The sequence below is a fragment of the Phaseolus vulgaris genome, chromosome 7, assembly GCF_000499845.2.
Source record: "Phaseolus vulgaris cultivar G19833 chromosome 7, P. vulgaris v2.0, whole genome shotgun sequence".
NCBI lineage: Eukaryota > Viridiplantae > Streptophyta > Magnoliopsida > Fabales > Fabaceae > Phaseolus > Phaseolus vulgaris.
Window position 1 is genome coordinate 3,769,025 of NC_023753.2, and position 18,005 is coordinate 3,787,029.

Consider the following 18,005-nt stretch of genomic DNA (forward strand, 5'->3'; position numbering starts at 1 on the left):
AATACGTATTTTTTTACTCAATTATTATTTTTCTACATTTTCAATTCTTTATGAACTTTTTAAGATAATTTTTTTAAATAATTTTAAAATTAAACACTTAATCAATTTAAGAAATTTAATTTAACTAACTTATATCAAAATTTTCAAAATTAAAATATTTATAAAACCATTATAAATTAAATAAATTTAAAACAAATAATCTTTAAAAAATTAAAATATTTTATATAACATTTACAAAATTTAAATACGTATTTTCTTTTACTCAATTATTATTTTTCTACAATTTTCAATTTTTTCTAAACTTTTTAAGATAATTTTTTAAATAATTTAAAAATCAAACACTTAATCAATTTAATAAATTTAATTCAACTAACTTATATCAAAAAAATTAAAATTAATTTTTTTATTATAATATTAAAAAAATAAAAAATAAAATAAATACATAAACAATTAAAAATTAAAATATTTATTATGATATTACATATTAAATAAATTTAAAATAAATAAACTTTAAAATATTAAAAGATTAAAGTATAATTACGTGTCGGTTGACGCAACATATTTTTTTCTATAAATATCGTCGGTCAGGTGGACGCACAATGTAACATCCCTATTTTTTTCATATTTGTTAATATATTATGCATGCAATATTTAATTAACATGTAAACATATATTAGGTTATCATATTTGTATCTAAAAAAGATATCCCTCTTCACAGGGAGCTAATATATACATCAAAACTAAAAAAAACAAAACAAACAAAGCATTTAAAGGTAAATCTATCCCATACTCCAGTTGCTCACTGAGGAGCTTTATTACTTGCAATCTCATCTGCTCTCGTGTAAAACACGATTATCACAGGTAAAGAAACAAACACAAACAAATAACAGGGTAAGCTAGCTAAATAAAAATTTCTATAAAATTTAATGTCAAATTAATCAACATAATTCATCAAGTCTCATACAATTTCTCAAATCATCAAGTGTCTATTAAATTTCACAATTCATCTTTTCACATGTCAGACTTCACGGACTCATAACACATAAACACTTGACTCTACTTCCGGAAGACTCATGCGTTGACTTAGACTCAGATATCTGCACCTGTCATACTACATCACTGTGAAATCCACACAGCTATGCGCATAATTAATCTCAATATCATCTCTCTCATAGTATGACAGGGTTAATTCATATAACAGGTCAAGTTAATTATCTTTCAAACAACTTACCCATTCATATGAACCTCCTTCGAGTCTCACCACCTGAATAACTTCATCTATATGATTCCATTATCTTAGGAGAGTCAGGATATCTCATTCTAGACGAATCCCTAGTCAATGCACATCCTAAACAATCTTAACACGGTATTTTCTTTCCTGAAAATACTATGTCTCGATTAGAATTCATATTTTGAACCTCATAATATCCACCATCAAACAATCAAATCATACCAATGTTTAGAATTTCCAAAATACACAACAATTCATTGACTAATCATATAAATGTCTAATTAAAGAGATTTTCAATTAACTATACATGAAATATAAGTTTACATACTTTATAAGAAAAACTATATAGAAATAAATCAATCAATCTTTTAAAAGCAAATAAAAATTAGTTTAATATTTTTATTTTACTTTATTTTTTATTTTTATTTTATTTTACTTTAGCTTGAGCTAGAATTCGCTAGCTTGAGCTAAAATCCACCCGAGAGCACCCAGAATTTTAACTTGAGCTAAAATTCGCTAGCTTGAGCTAAAATCCTCCAGAGAGTACCTAGAATTTTAGCTTGAGCTAAAATTCGCTAGCTTGAGCTAAAATCCTCCAGAGAGCACCCAGAATTTTTAGCTTGGGCTAAAAATCCTCCAGAGAGCACCCAAAATGTTTAGCTTGGCTTGAGCGAAATATGCAGAAAAATTCTGCATAACTTAATATACCTATTAGATTATAAATCAATATCTCATTCAATTCATAAATTATAAATCTACACATTACATTGACAGTTCCTGTTCAGCATGATACAATCACTCTCATTGAATCATTGAGTTATTATGTCCATTTATACATATATATGATTTCTAATTCCAAAATCATTTAAATCAAACAACCAATTCTCAATCACAACACTTTCAATTTCAATCAAACTACAATCTACTCAGAACAAGAAATCTTGCAACAGAATCTGGAATTGGTGACCCCGTCACACTCACATTCAAATCTTCTAACCTAGGGTTCTATTGAAGATGTTAGAAGATTTTAAACTAGCTTCCCTTACCTTTACTTGAGCATATGCTCACGAAGAGCTCCAAACCTACCAAAATCTTCAAAAGTAGCTTAACCTGCACCACAGAGTCCTGATAAAAAATCTAACTATATCTCTAAGACTCTGATCTACTAAAGACTAATCCTAAAACTAAAAGTGGCACATGCATACACTTAGATTGAGATAAACCTACTAGTTCAAAATTTGACTCAGAGAAGGGTAAAAATTGAACTTACTCTATCAGAGATTTTGATCGGGCAATCTTATAGGATTCACTGCCAGGAGTTCAATGGCAGACTCCGATCGTCAAACTGATAAGTAAGGAGATCAGAATCTTAGAGAGAAGGGAGAGAAAAGGAAAAAGAGGAACAAAATTGAAACTCTATAAGAGATTATGATCGGACAGTCTTGTAGTCTTCGCTGCCAGGAGTCCAATGGCAGACTTCGATCGCCAAACTGATAAGCGAGGAGATCAGAATCTTAGAGAGAAGGGAGAGAAAGGAAAAAGGAAACTTTTAGAGAAATGGTGGTTGTTTTGAAATGAAACCTGAAGTGAATTTTCTATTTATATGTCATTTTCATTTTAATAATAAAATATTCAGGTATCATTTAAAATATACCACTTCTACTTTAAGGTTATTTTCTAGACCCTTACACACAACTTAAATTAAGCGTCGGTTATTGGCGACACAAAATAAATTTTTTTTTTCAAAATCTTTTCGCACGTTTGTTATGCGTCGAACATCTCACAAAAACCAATTTTGCGTCAGTTTTATGTGGGTTTGGCCAACGAAAAATACATCCACACTAGATCAACGCAAATATCTGACAGCTAATCACGCGTTTTCTTGTAGTAAATTTGGTATAAGAGAGGTTTTAAGTTATCTTAAAACTTGAGATTAAGAATATTTTTTTATATTTATATCATATTTAAAAATTAATAATATTCGTAGGGTACACTATTTTTATTTATTATTAGAAGAAAGTTAACTTATCTAATGAGTCTATATAATGATTCCCTATTTATTAATATAGATATTTAATAAAATTATTTAAAATTTTAGATAAAAAATAAGAGACTATATCCTTGTGGTATTTAAAAAAATACAAAATTTAAGAATTAGATATTATTATTATTATATTAATAAAAAAAATTGTTAAGTGGTTATATTTTAAAAAGAAAGTGTTAAAATATACCCATATGAAAGTCTCGTCTGTGAGGATACATTTTGGACTGCAAATAATTTTTCATGATAAAGTTTCATAGGTCTATAGTAGCCAATAATAACCCGGAATAAGAAAAAAAGCCTGCTGACTATAATACATGCGCTGTTTTTTTTCCTTCTTTTGTGTTTTAGCTTCAGCTTGTTCTTTTGTCATCTTTCTCCTTCACAATGAACGGCCCAAAAAAAAGTTAATGCATATATATTTTTTCAATTTAATTTATTCTGTAGAAGTTATTGGTTATTGGATATATCAGCATTGTGGAACACACCATACAAAGTAAAAAACTATATTATATACTTCATCATAAATTAAAATCCCTTCTTATCGTTTTTCTCTTTTAATTTTACTCATTTTATTTTCTTTACTTATTTTCACTTTCTTACTATTTTATTACAAAGCAGAAACTTTCAACTCAATAAGTTGTGACTTGTCTACATAGATAAATGACAGTAAGTGAATTAGGTAATGAAACAACATAGATAACTAATGTATTTATCACAAACTACAACTTTAGTTAAAGTAGATCAAAACCTTAAATATAAACTCTCTTTTTTAAATACAATGTTAAATAATAAATTTATTAATAAACATCAACATGGAAAATTATTGAATCATTGTTGTTTTATTTTTGCATAGCTTTTTGTAAATTCTGTGTCCATGAGGTGGTGAACAATGACATATTCCTTGTTTTGGTGTTCCAACATTTGACCCTAGAACCATGGTAGTACAAGTTAGCAAGTCATTCCATAAACAAAGCAAAAAAACATAAAAGCCAAATAAGAAAGAAAGTTAGGGTTAATAGTAAGCTAAACTAACATTACCAACTACAACAAACCAATTAAGGTAACCTCATCACTGCGGGAACCTCGTAAGAAGCAGTCCATGGTGCACCACTTAGTTTTGACCATTAGATGCACTCTTAAATAAATCAATGGTCAGGATAAATGACCTGAAACTTGTCTGGCCAGAAAAATATCTGCCATATGTATGTTAAAAAGACAGAGAAGCAATGATAAACCTGCATGTATTCTGATCTGGTTGGTGTATGTCAGACCCTCTTAGGTACACATGCATGGGTTGCATATTCTAAACCAACTTTGTATTAAATTTTTTATAGTTATTTGTATTAAAAATATAATTATTATGTATTCAGTTTTCATGTAAAAGGAAAGTTGAAGTTTATTAGTAATTATATACATATTATTTTAACTTCCCTCAACAAGTACAAACCAGATTCTTAGATTGAATTTGGAATTATCTTGAAAAAAATAATCATTCAAAGGTGATAAACATAAAAGTATTATATCCGGTGGTGTTGTGGTACTGTTATGAGTTCTTACCCTGCGCATGGTATGAGGGTACAATTGTGTCCCATAAGTGCAGTGAAGAAAATGACAGTAGTCTGTCAGAGTTGTTGAAAAGCGCGCCAGGTGAATGTGGAAAAGCGTTTCAGGCAGTAGCTAGAGTCACAACGCCTTCGCCAACTCTCACTCATCATTTTCATTCTGGACCATTTCTTAACGAACACACCATACACCTGCTTCTTCTTCTTTTTCTCTCTGCACTATAAGAAACACCAACTAAGAAATTAAATTGCTGAGTAAACAAACACCAGAGAGAGAAACAATGGTAGCTGGTGGAGGTGGAGGAAAGGCTGATGAGTTCCTACCTCATCCCGTGAAGGACCAACTTCCCGGTGTTGATTACTGTGTTACCAGCTCGCCCTCATGGCGTATATGCCACCCCTTTGGCCTTTTTCTCTATCTAAGCTCAATTTTTGCCACCCTTTATTTGCTGAGCCGATTTTTTTTTTGTCTTTAATTTGGTTGCAGCTGAAGGGGTCATTCTTGGCTTTCAGCATTATCTGGTTGTGCTTGGGACCATTGTCATTGTTTCCACCATCCTTGTCCCGTTGATCGGTGGTGGCAATGTAGTGCAATTTTTTAATACCTTGTTGTTTAGTCTTCTCATTCGTTTTGATTCTAATTTCTTTTCTCTGAAATAAATTATAGGTAGAAAAGGCTGAAACAATACAGACTCTACTTTTTGTTGCTGCCATTAACACACTGCTGCAAACGTTGTTTGGCACACGTCTTCCAGTGGTTGTGGGGGCATCCTATTCTTTTCTCATTCCTGCTGTTTCCATTGCCTTTTCCACCAGAATGAGTGTATTTGTTGATCCACATCAGGTTAGTCTGTGTGTGTGTTCATATTGTTGTAGTGTACTGTGTAGCTCTCTCTGATTACTGCTTGGTGAAAATAATTAATGAATGGTGTCGATGTGCTGTTTCTCTACTTGAAAATTGACTAGTTTTCATGACTATTTTTGAAGCGTTAGTGCATGTTACTAATGCCAATTGATTCTTCACTGAATTTTTTCAGAGATTTAAACAATCTATGAGAGCCATACAAGGAGCACTTATTGTTGCATCGTTTTTTCAAATCATTGTTGGCTTTTTTGGCTTTTGGAGGATATTTGCCAGGTAGATTACAAACCAGAGAATCTCTTGATCATTATTTTGCAATCTGCTCTCTGTAGAAGTCAGCTATATTTTAGAATAGAAAAGTTCACTATATTATCTCTACTGATACTGCAGATTTCTCAGCCCGCTTAGCGTGGCCCCTCTTGTAACTCTGACTGGACTAGGACTCTTTGTGTTAGGATTTCCAAAAGTACACGCTTTGCTCTTTCTTATGCATATTGGCAGTCTCTTTCATGTGATTGTTAGTTGTTTAACAAACAATCTTTGATATTTCTCTGATTCTTGTAGTTGGCAGATTGTGTTGAAATTGGTCTCCTTGCATTGGTTATCATTGTCATCTTTTCCCAGGTATGTTACTTTCTTTACCATTCTCTCTCATCCATTTTAGTTTAATTCTCTTGAAATATTTGTACAGCAACAAGAAAGTGATTAGTTAGACAAAAATTGTAGCTCTATTTTTTTTAATATGTTACCCAAATCCCTTCCTATTAAATTTACATGGGTCTGCCAACAGTAAGTTAAACTAGTAAATGTTTGATTTTCCTTAAGCAAGGTCCACATTCAAGTCTTGTGTGTAGGAAAAAGTATCAGACTGGAATAAGATTGTCTTTTGCAGAGGATATCTATAATCGAGACCACAAAATATATATGCATCTGTGCTTGATATTGCTATATGCATAATTTCATTTGGTTTGGCCAACTCTTGAATAAAATTTAAGTACGAATTAGTGGTACTTCAAGAAGTGAATTACACTTGTTATCTGTGTATATTATATATCAAAGTAAATCAACACTTTGAATTGATATTTTTACTTATGTTAAATCAATGGCCTTGCAGTACATTCCGGAAAGGATGAAATCAAGAGGAGCTGATCGATTTGCAATTATAGTCTCAATTGGAATTGCATGGGCATTTGCTGAAATTTTGACTGCAGCTGGTGCCTATAATAAAAGATCGCCTAAAACTCAATTAAGTTGTCGTACTGATCGATCTGGGTTAATTAGTGCTGCTCCTTGGTCAGTCTTAATAACTTGCTTCTATTATAAGAGTCATGTAGTGCTTTTAGAACCATATATTATATTCTATGATATAATTGATGATGATATCTAAGGCTTTCAAGCATCAAATTAGTGTTTGCAACTATGTGCAAGGACATGAATGTGTTTAGGACACCTCTTCATAAAATACACAGATGCATACTTGATCATTTGGTGATGGTAAATCCATTCAAATGGATGGTCATTTAATGTAACACCCTTCAATTAAATTTCTCTTCATTTATGTAGGATAAGAGTTCCATATCCATTTCAATGGGGACGCCCTTCTTTCAATGCTGGTGATGCTTTTGCTGTGATTGCTGCTTCTCTTGTTGCAATTGTAGAGGTTTGCTTTTGTTTCTTTTAATGTGTCGACAAACTTGTGGGGATGGTTGTTATATCATTTTAATAAAATAATCAGAAGGGCTAATGCTAGCAATATTTAGCACATGACAATTTGTACCATGATCAGTATGAATTTGTTGACTCTATTAATTGGATTTACAAAAATTCTGTGAGCTTCCCTCGGGTCTTTTTTTATGCTATCTTCTTGATTTGACAATTTCTAATTAAAAGGTTTATGATTAAAGTTCTTTTCATTTGGATGTACTTTTATATAATTTTTTCCCTTTTCATTCTCTGCGGGCAGTCAACAGGGACATTCATTGCAGCATCAAGATTTGGCAGTGCAACCCCTGTTCCACCTTCTGTGCTTAGTCGTGGTGTTGGCTGGCTGGTGCTATGTGATTCTTTGACATTACATTTGTTCATGCAATTTCTTTTAAAATTTAGACTTATATGTTAATGTTTGACGATTTCAGGGTATAGGCACTCTTTTGGATGGCATTTTTGGCTCAGGAACTGGATCTACTGCATCAGTGTACGTTTTATTGTCTTAAAAGTTCATCTGCCTTGCTGTATTCTTAAGCTATGGACCTAAGTTGTTCTGACTCAGTGCATAAGATAAGATGAGTTGCTAATATTCAATCAATCAATGTTTATTTCATTGTTTCATTGTTGTGTGGAAGACTGTAAATTTACTTTTATGTGATACTTAGATGTTAGTACATAGGAAAATATTGGAGGTTATCAAGAAGCCACTTATTTAGACTACCTAAAGGTTTTGATGGGTTTTGGATTGACATGTTGCTATGTAGGAACATTTCTGTCTGAAAAGGGTGTTGCCTATTGACCCAATATATGAATAATATGTCTTCCTAATTTCTTTCTTTCATACAAATGTATGAACCTTGGATAATTTTTATCTAATTGTCTTTCCTTGATATTAAGTGAAAATGCAGGACTCCTTGGTTTAACACGAGTAGGAAGCCGCAGAGTCATTCAAATATCAGCTGGATTCATGTTTTTCTTCTCAATATTAGGTATTGAAACAATTTCTTCAAATGTGTAAACACTTGAATTGGTGAAAATACTTTATTATATTGGAGAATTTGATCTTTCCTAAGGCTCTATTTTTAGTAGTACCCAGCAAAAGGTGGAATAAAATGAATTGGATATCATAACATTATGATGAAATGTAAAAGAGTTTTTATTTCATTATTTGAGAAGTGAATAGAATAGTAATAAATTAACAAACAATAATGTTTTCCTATACCTCCCAAACTGGGAAAAAAATAGAGGTATTTGATGGAATGGGATGGTATATATTTCATATATTCAACTCCCTCTGTCAAGCACTGAAAGCTAAAGTTTCATTCCATTCTACGTTTTTCTTATCCCCTCCATCAATTCAAACTTTTTTTAAGTGATGAAATAATCAAACTGATCTAGCTTTACTTTTATTATTTTGTTCTACTGATTCTTTACTTAAGTTCAGGTTTGTGCTTCTGTGCCAGGAAAATTTGGAGCAGTTCTTGCTTCAATACCTTTGTCAATTATAGCAGCTATTTACTGCGTTCTCTTTGCCTACGTAGGTAAGTCTGTGATTTACTGATTTATGTGTTGCTTGGCCCAATGCATTGGAAATAATGCAACATGAATTAGGGAAAATAACTCTATCATCTTTATGTGTGTCTGTTTTCTTGTGAGAACAAACAAGTTAATGACCTAAACACCAAAAGTAAACTAGTGAATGCCGTGAAACTTGTCAATTCTCATGTAAAATGTATTTCCATTTGGATCATGGTAATTTCATGTTTATTCCTGCATTATTTCTAATTTAGTTGTATCATTTTTTATGATGAGCAGCATCAGCTGGGCTTGGTTTTCTTCAATTCTGCAACCTAAACAGCTACAGGTCATTGTTCATCCTAGGACTCTCTCTCTTCATTGGTTTATCTGTTCAACAGTATTTTAACGAGTATCTGTTGATATCTGGACATGGCCCTGTTCATACTGGCTCCACTGCGGTTTGCATACTCAACTTCAAAGAAGTTTTCTTCATAATTCTTATTTTACTATTACACCATTGATTATTGTTTTTGCAGTTCAACGATATAGTGCAAGTGATTTTCTCATCCCCAGCAACTGTAGCAATTATAGTTGCTTACTTCTTGGACTTAACTTTGAGACGTGGAGACAGCTTAACCCGCAGAGACAGTGGGAGACATTGGTGGGAAAAGTTCAGGAACTTCAATCATGATACTAGAAGTGAAGAGTTCTATTCACTTCCTTTCAACCTCAACAGATTCTTTCCTTCATATTGAGAGAGAGCACTTCCTTTTTAAAATGATCAAGAGAAAATCTATGTTCCTTTTAGAATTTCTTCTCTCAAAGTGTGTAATATCTATACAAATAATACTGACTTGTTTCACCCTGCCCAACTATTTCAATTGGGCCTCTAGCAGTCCACTCTATAGTAATTAGGCCCATATGTAGCCATTGTCATGCGCCAATCACTCTCTGCTGAGTTTTTTCTTCCTGCATCTCCTACTTTTATTCTTACACCTGCGTATAAAATGTTCGCACTTAATTTCTCTTACTTCTTATTTTGAAGTGATACACGCTGACATTATATTACAACAATAGAATTTATTTATAACTTGAAATGATCATATAAGCTTTTGTTAAAGGCATAAATAGCTAATATGTTATACAACAATAGGGATCAAAACTGATCATTTTAAATTTTAGTGGGAGCAAAAAGAAAGAAATAATTTACAGAGACCAAAATTTTAATTTATTTTAAGAAACTAAAAACAAATTTGAACTTTTCTTTAGCTGCATAAACTATTTATTAAGTTTCATAATCAAACAATTATGATATTTTACAGTAAGATGCCTAATTTATTCTGTCTATATTGTAACATTGGTGATCTTAGATGAGATTTAAATAATTTGATTTTTTTTAAATGTGATAACGTTTACACATAATATCATTAAATTATGTAGTATAAATTCAAATGATAAATAAATAGTTTTATATAGCTTAAAAAATAAAAAAAATAAAAATTATATACTACAATAAAGTGTACCAAAACTAATAAATTAATATCTTACGAATGTATTTTATTTTACTTTCGATTGAAGTTTTCAATTAAGTTCACGTTCCTTTTAATAAACAAAAAACTCATGATGTTGTAACAAATATGTTGTGATGTGTCATTCAAATTGTGCCACGCGTCACTAAAAACATCATATAGCACAGTACAGAATGAGTAATTAATACCAAAGAAGCATAACTAAAGGCATTTACTCCTTTCTTTTTTCCATTTTTTGTCATAAATAATGTATGCTGTTTATCAGTTTGGTAAAACAAAACAAAATAGATTGGAGAAAAGAAAAGAAAAAATAGTAAATTTTTTATTATTTAATTAGAAAAATGAGTTAAAATTTATTTTATTTATTGTTATTAATATTATTTATCATTAGTTTATTACAAAAAATAGTTTAATATTTCATTTTAACAACATAATTGACTAGATATACAAAATAATTATTATAATGAAATTGTACAGATAAAAAAACATAAAGAAGAAAAAGTTTCACGACTAAAGACAACATAAATCATAGGATTTGGAACATGCAAAGACATTTTTGTTAGTAACATACATATGTAAGGAAAAAAAAGTGAATATTGGAAAATTAAAAGGCCTATATTATATATAAGCAAAGCTGCATTCTCCTCACTAGGCCATAGGCCATAGGCCATAACCGTAACCTCACAAGAAAACAAACAGGCATTTCAAGCACTCATCGTGTTTATAAGAGATATCAAATCAGAGACAGAATAAACACTAACAACAAGAAAACGAGAGACAAACAATGGAAGAAGAAAACGTGAATGAAATTCTCGGTGTTGCTCACTGTGTTCCAAGATTTCCCTCATGGCGTATATGCTATTACCAACCCTTCTTTTCTACCTAAACTTAATAATTAACACTTCACACTGATACGGTTTCTTCTGCTTTGCTTTGGTTGCAGCTGAAGGGATTTTTCTTGCGTTTCTGCATTTCGCGGTTGTGCTTGGGACCATTGCCATGGCTTCCTCCATCCTTGTCCCTTTGATGGGTGGTGGCAATGTAATCGAACGTTTGAAGTTTTCTTATTAGCATTTTCATGTATACATGCTGATATATGTGTTTGTTTAGTTTTTCTGTTTCACTCGAATTTCTTTCTACTTGTTTTGAAATAAAATAAAATAGGAGGAGCAGGCTGAGATGATCGAGACTCTGCTTTTTGTTGCGGCCATTAACACACTGATGCAAACGTTGTTTGGAACACGTCTTCCTGTGGTGATGGGACCATCCTACACTTTCCTCATTCCTGCTGTGTCCATTGCTGTTTCCACGAGGATGAGTGTGTTTGAAGATCCGCATCAGGTTAATCTATATATCAGTGTGTCTGCATTGTTGTGTTATTGCTCTATCTAATCACTATTTGGTGAAAATGCTTCTCACTAATTTCAAACTTTTCTTGGATGGTTTTTGTAGAGGTTTCTACATTCGATGAGAGCCATACAGGGGGCACTTATTGGTGCATCGGTTTTTCAAATGGGTATTGGTTTTTTAGGATTTTGGAGGATTTTTGCAAGGTAATGTGCATGGTTGAGTTGAGAATCTATTTTGATGATTAGTGCAATTTGCGTCTTTGATTAAATGAGTTATACTTTGGAACAGAAGAATCAGTGATATTATTAGTACTGATATCGCAGGTGTCTGAGCCCGCTTAGTGTGGTTCCCCTTGCCACTCTCACTGGCATAGGACTCTTCATATCAGCATTTTCAACAGTACACGCATTGCTCTTTTCTTGTCTCTTTCATATTATTACTTCTTTAACAAACATAATCTGATTCTTGTAGCTGCTACACTGTGTTGAAATTGCTCTCCCAGCATTCATCCTTCTCCTCCTGTTCCAGGTTTATTTTCCCACATCTATTTTAGTTTATTTTTTTAAATATTTGTATAGCAAAAACATAGTCATTAGTGAAGCAAATAGCAGAAGCACTATTTTTTTAATATAGGTTAAACTATTTATGTGTTATCTATACTTTAATAAACTTTACTGTTTAATATTTATATCTAAAAATGATCTTGATAGGTTTTTTTTCTTCCATAAAATATTACGATTTTATTTTAAATTTATTAAAAATGAATAAATTTTTGAAAGATAATACAAATAAATAAGTCAACGCTTGAAAAAATGACTTCAAAAGGAAGAAATAATATTTTAATTTTTTTAAATAATAAAAATTGTGCTTCTATAATTTATTTTTTAATCATTTTTAATATATTTTTGAAACCGAGGTCGTATATCATTCTCTTATTCTTTTATTGTGTTGGAAAGATTACACGGTAATTGTGTTTTTCTAATTACAATCACTCAATTGGTCCTTTTTTTTCAATTACAACTCTTTCTATTATTTATGTTAAGTTGGGATTTATATCTGGAACAACCTTTGTTGCTTGTTTGGCCTTGTACTCTTTCACTTCAGCTTCTCCAAATTTACTGTCTGAGTCAAAATAAAAATAAAAATAGCAGAGCATATACAAGCAATTGGTCACAGGAAAATGCAAAGAAAAAAAAAAATAAATGGAAAGAGATTTGTGTGAATAAAGTGGACTTCCGTTTAAAAAATCGTGCATTAAATCATGTACTCTTTCTTTTTTTTGTTCAAATAAAGTTATGTTTTTATACACAATTTTTTCACTAATTTAAAAAATATCAAAATAAATTGTGCATTGAAATATAATTTCCTTAAAATAGTGTTTCAAAATTCGTCTTACTCGTTTATGTAATTTTTAAAAACTTTACCTATTTATAATAAATTTACCCCAATTTTATAAAATTAACCTTCCATTGGTATATGCTACTTCTAGTAACTAAATTTATATCACACTAACTAAGGGTTTGTTTCACTTGAACAATGGAAAGGAAGAGAGTGGTAAAGGAAAGAACAACAATTTAGTGAAAATGAAGGATTTTTTAATTAAAAGAAATGAGAAAGAATGTTTTATTATAATATTATTTAATTTTTTATTATTTATATATTATTAATATATTTAAAAATCGTTAAAACTTAATAAAATCAACATAATCGATAATTCCATCCTCCAAATAAATAATTTTCATCTACCTTCCGTGCCAATATATAGTAGAAGAACGGAAATAAATTAAGACTAAAAGATATTAACCATGATATGTATAGATACTAAAAATGGTAAATATATATGAGAATATATATATATATATACACTAAAATGAATATTTTTATTTTTAAATATAAGGACGAAGTAGTAAAATTTGTATACCTATAGGTGCTGAACGAGTAATTAAATCATTAATATATCATCAAGATTTCTTGATATTAAATATATATGCTACCAAAGCTTAGTTGTTCTAGTGTTACAAGTTTGATTTTCTGAGTTTCAAGTCTTCTGTATGGATATAACTCACGAAGAGCTAGAATAAGATTATTTAGACCGAAATATATATATTCTTCTGCTTAACGTTGCTACATGCATAATAATTTCACTAAATGATTTGGCTGACTCTTCACTAAAATTTTAACTTAGAAGATTCAAATATGTAAGAAATGATTTACCCTTTTAATCTGTGTGTGCATATTATTTACCCACATAAATCAACATTTTAAACTGACATTTCTACTGTTGTTAATCAATGGCCTTGTAGTACATTCCTCAAAGGCTGAAATCAAGTGGAGTTGATCGATTTGCAATCATAGTTTCAATTGGAATTGCATGGGCCTGTGCTGAATTTCTTACTGCAGCTGGTGCATTCAAAGAAAGACCGGCTAAAATTCAAATGACTTGTTGTACAAATCAATATGCGATAGTTACTGCTGCTCCCTGGTCAGTCTTAAGTAGCTTGTTTGTGTTATTAAGACTCATGTAGTTCTTTCAAATCCATATTTTGTGTTTCTGATATGATAAGGCTTTAAAATATTAAACTGGTTTTTTCAATTTTGTACATGGAGCTGAATGTGTTCTGACCACCTCTTATTGCTGATGGTAATTCATTCATTCATTCATGTGGATGGTTATCTAAAGCTCTATTCTTCAATTAGATTTCATTTCATTTGTGCAGGATAAGAGTTCCACGTCCATTTCAATGGGGACACCCTTCTTTCAATGCTGGTGATATTTTTGCTATGCTTTCTGCTTCTCTTGTTGCAACTGTAGAGGTTTGCTGCTTTTTTTTATAATTTAAACATAATTGTTTTGTGAGGATGGTTTTTATATTATTGATAAAATAATCATAAAGACTAACGCTAGCAATATTTTGAACATGACAATGTGTAAATTTGCAAAATTTTGGTGAACTGCCCCTGCTCTTTTTCACATTATCTTGTAATTTGACAACTCCTAATGATAAGGGGTATTATTGAAGTTCTTTTTATTTGGATGTACTTTGATATAAGTCATTATTTGAGGACAGTCAACAGGGACATTGATTGCAGCATCAAGATTAGGTAAAGCAACCCCTATTCCACCATCTGTGCTTGGTCGTGGTGTTGGCTGGCTGGTAATGTCTCATTCTTTGACATTACATTTTTACGTCCATTTACTTCTAAGAAATCAGACTTATTCGTCGAAGTTCGATGATTTCAGGGCATAGGTACTCTTTTGGATGGATTTTTTGGCACTGGAACTGGATCCACTGCATCAGTGTACATTTTGTTTACCTTTAAAAATCATCTAAACTAACTACTATTCTTTGGCAAACTATCCTAGTTTTCCTGATTCTAAGCATAAAACGAGTTTTCTAATATTTTATCACTCAATGTTAATAGTCTACAAATTTGTTTTATGATGAGATTAAGATGTTATCGTCTAAGAAAATCTTTGAGGTTATCAGGAACACCTGATTACACTACATAGAGGTTGTGAACAGAGTTGAGCATCCTGCCAATCACTGGTTAAGGCAGGACATTTCTGTATGAAAATGATGCTGAAGATGTTGCTTATAGACCAAATATATGAATAATATGGCTGCCCAATTGTCTTCTATTAAACGTGTGAACTTTGGAAAAAAAATCTTTTGTTTTTGCCTCAAAGACTTTATCTAATTGTCTTTCCTTTTATTTCCTGCATTAAGTGCAAATGCAGGACTCTTGGGTTTAACACGAGTAGGAAGTCGCAGAGTCGTTCAAATATCAACTGGATTCATGCTTTTCTTCTCTATATTAGGTGTTGCAACGACTTATTCCAATTTCTAAACACTCGGGTGTATTGGTGAAAGCAAATGTGCCATATTTTATATTTGCCTTGGAGAAATTGTTCCTTCCTAAGCCTTTTTTTGGATATCTAACAACACAGGTGGAATGGAATAAAATGAATATAGCGAGAATGGTCTTAGTGATAAAAAAAAAGTCAAACTTATCAAGCTTTACATGTTATTTTTTCCGCCTAATTTGTTCTGCTTAAGCATTCAGGATTGTGTTTCTGTGTCAGGAAAATTTGGAGCATCTCTTGCAGCAGTGCCTTTGCCTATTGTAGCAGCTATTTACTGCATTCTCTTTTCCTTCGTAGGTACGTGCGTGATTTATGTTATATGGTCGGATGATACATTGAAAATAATGCAACGTCAATTAAGGAAAATAATTCTACAATATTGATATGCGTATATATGCATTTTATGAGAACTAACAAGTTAATGACCAAGAAACCAAAAGCAAATAAGTGACTACTTACTGATTGCCATGAAACTTAAGTAAACCATTGGATCATATACTAATTCTATGTTTTGTTCCTGAGTTACTTCTATATTTGATTATGTTTCTTCTATGACGAGCAGCATCCGCTGGCCTTGGTTTTCTTCAATTCTGCAATCTTAACAGTTATAGGTCGATGCTCATCCTTGGACTTTCTCTCTGCATCGGTTTATCTGTTCCACAGTATTTCCACGATGATCTGTTGCTACCCAAAAATGATCGTCTTCATACTGGCTCCACTTGGGTTTGTATATAATACCTTGATTCTGTTGGTTTTAGTTTAACTATACCTACCTTTGGTTCTTGTGGTTCATTGTAACTCTCCTTTTGCAGTTCAACAATACAGCGCAAGTGCTTCTCTCATCCCCAGCAACTGTGGCAATTATAGTTGCTTGCTTCTTGGATTTAACTCTGCATCGTGGAGACACCTCAACTCGGCGAGACAGTGGGAGACTCTGGTGGGAAAAGTTCATGAACTTTAATCAGGATATTAGAACTAAAGACTTCTATTCACTTCCTTTCAACCTGGACAGATTTTTCCCCTCAGTTTGAGTGCACTTCCACTTTAAAATGAACAAGAGGATATCTATATATAACTCTCAAGACAATCTTCCTACGAATATAGTACAACATATCATCGTATCTTCGATTGAAGTAGTATGCATAAAGAAAGATACTAGAGCAAAAGAGTTGCAGTTTGCAGCAATTTGCATGCATGCTAAGTTTTTGTCTTACACGTCTATGTACTTGAAGCGGAATATTCTCTGCATTAGGAATGTTTACAGAACCTTACTCTACTTATCTGACTCTGCTCAGTTATTCTAATCGGGCCTTATGTTTTACCAGTGAGGATGTGAATGAATGTAGTGTCTTTTAGGAGTGAAGCTTGAAATTGAGTCGAAGCTCAAAGTGGGAAACATATGAGAGATGACAATGATGTATGAAATCAAAGGACTAAAAAGGAACGTGCAAATTGAAGTTTTGAAATCTGTGTTGTGGAATTGGACATGAAATTTATGGCTTTCTTATAGGCTCACCTAGGCATGGTTTAGACTAAGTGGGTCCATGTGGAAGCCCTTGTCCTGCGGGAATCAGCTTCCGTCTTGTCGTATACTCACATGAAAAACATCAATAATTTAGTTTCAACCGAGTACTGGTGTGAAAAAAGGTTGATACTCATAGTTAATGAAAAATTAGTTTCGGTGTAGAAATATAGATATTTCTAGCTCAAAACAAATTCACTTCCTCAAAAGGTTGTTTTTTCTTTTTGGATAAAGAAGGAAAAGCTCAAAACAAAAACAAACTCAACTTATTATTTCATAATATAAATTGTGTTTTTTATGATTCTTTTACATCTATATTTATTTTAATATTGTTTTCATTTAAACTTTCAATGCACATTGTATTACACAACACTGTTCAACTCCCGCGTACGAAGGTAAAGGTTGTCTGAAATCTTTGATTTCGCTTTGAACAACATATTTGATAGTGATCTCATTTTTTTGGTGTATGTAACACGTGATGCAGTTATATAAAGAAGAACTATTTAAAAGACAGAATGCTCACGTGTCATGCGAATATAGTGATTTCCTTTGACTTTCACATAAGGCTCGATTCATCATTAGATTTGATGTTATATATAAACATAATTATAACTCACATCATATGTTGAAAACTTTTATATTATATATAATATCTCAACAATCACGTATATTATTATTATTTTATTTAAAAAATCTATTTATGTTTATATCTAATTAGTTTCTTTGTCCTATTTTTATGTTACTTTCCCTCATAAATTTTATTGGTTCAACACAATTCAAATACTATAAATAAATTTTGACGATTTATACTACCT

General features: G+C 31.6%; 2 protein-coding genes across 3 annotated transcripts; both read left to right on the forward strand.

Annotated features, from left to right (window-relative positions):
• Nucleotides 1-4,779: 4,779 nt before the first annotated feature.
• LOC137828813 (nucleobase-ascorbate transporter 4-like) lies at nucleotides 4,780-9,899 on the forward strand. Of its 2 annotated transcripts, none has more exons than XM_068635527.1 (14): nucleotides 4,780-5,224; nucleotides 5,325-5,422; nucleotides 5,505-5,681; nucleotides 5,875-5,975; nucleotides 6,090-6,165; nucleotides 6,264-6,323; nucleotides 6,814-6,992; nucleotides 7,263-7,359; nucleotides 7,663-7,749; nucleotides 7,835-7,893; nucleotides 8,304-8,395; nucleotides 8,870-8,947; nucleotides 9,222-9,382; nucleotides 9,461-9,899. In XM_068635527.1, exons 1-14 carry the CDS (start codon nucleotides 5,119-5,121, stop codon nucleotides 9,677-9,679), a joined length of 1,590 nt encoding a protein of 529 aa, XP_068491628.1. In that variant the 5' UTR covers nucleotides 4,780-5,118; the 3' UTR covers nucleotides 9,680-9,899. The 2 variants fall into 2 exon arrangements, with proteins under 2 accessions (XP_068491628.1, XP_068491629.1); XM_068635528.1 differs by having other exon boundaries at nucleotides 4,980-5,224; nucleotides 9,222-9,270; nucleotides 9,461-9,625.
• Nucleotides 9,900-11,237: 1,338 nt separating this feature from the next.
• Nucleotides 11,238-16,796, forward strand: LOC137827977 (nucleobase-ascorbate transporter 4-like). The gene is made up of 14 exons (XM_068634361.1): nucleotides 11,238-11,304; nucleotides 11,397-11,494; nucleotides 11,618-11,794; nucleotides 11,906-12,006; nucleotides 12,127-12,202; nucleotides 12,275-12,331; nucleotides 14,107-14,285; nucleotides 14,521-14,617; nucleotides 14,872-14,958; nucleotides 15,045-15,103; nucleotides 15,532-15,623; nucleotides 15,888-15,965; nucleotides 16,231-16,391; nucleotides 16,481-16,796. The coding sequence occupies exons 1-14, from the start codon at nucleotides 11,238-11,240 to the stop codon at nucleotides 16,697-16,699; spliced, it is 1,548 nt and encodes a 515-aa protein (XP_068490462.1). The 3' UTR covers nucleotides 16,700-16,796.
• The last annotated feature ends 1,209 nt before the right edge of the window (nucleotides 16,797-18,005 follow it).

Bases quoted from the DNA above. Each gene is read 5' to 3' on its own strand.
- LOC137828813 (XM_068635527.1), top strand. From the start codon at position 5,119: ATGGTAGCTGGTGGAGGTGGAGGAAAGGCTGATGAGTTCCTACCTCAT. The intron at 6,993-7,262 runs GTCAGTCTTAAT...TCATTTATGTAG, and splicing joins TTAATTAGTGCTGCTCCTTG to GATAAGAGTTCCATATCCAT. The intron at 7,750-7,834 runs GTGCTATGTGAT...TGACGATTTCAG, and splicing joins GTCGTGGTGTTGGCTGGCTG to GGTATAGGCACTCTTTTGGA.
- LOC137827977 (XM_068634361.1), top strand. From the start codon at position 11,238: ATGGAAGAAGAAAACGTGAATGAAATTCTCGGTGTTGCTCACTGTGTT. The intron at 11,795-11,905 runs GTTAATCTATAT...TGGTTTTTGTAG, and splicing joins TGTTTGAAGATCCGCATCAG to AGGTTTCTACATTCGATGAG. The intron at 14,286-14,520 runs GTCAGTCTTAAG...TCATTTGTGCAG, and splicing joins ATAGTTACTGCTGCTCCCTG to GATAAGAGTTCCACGTCCAT.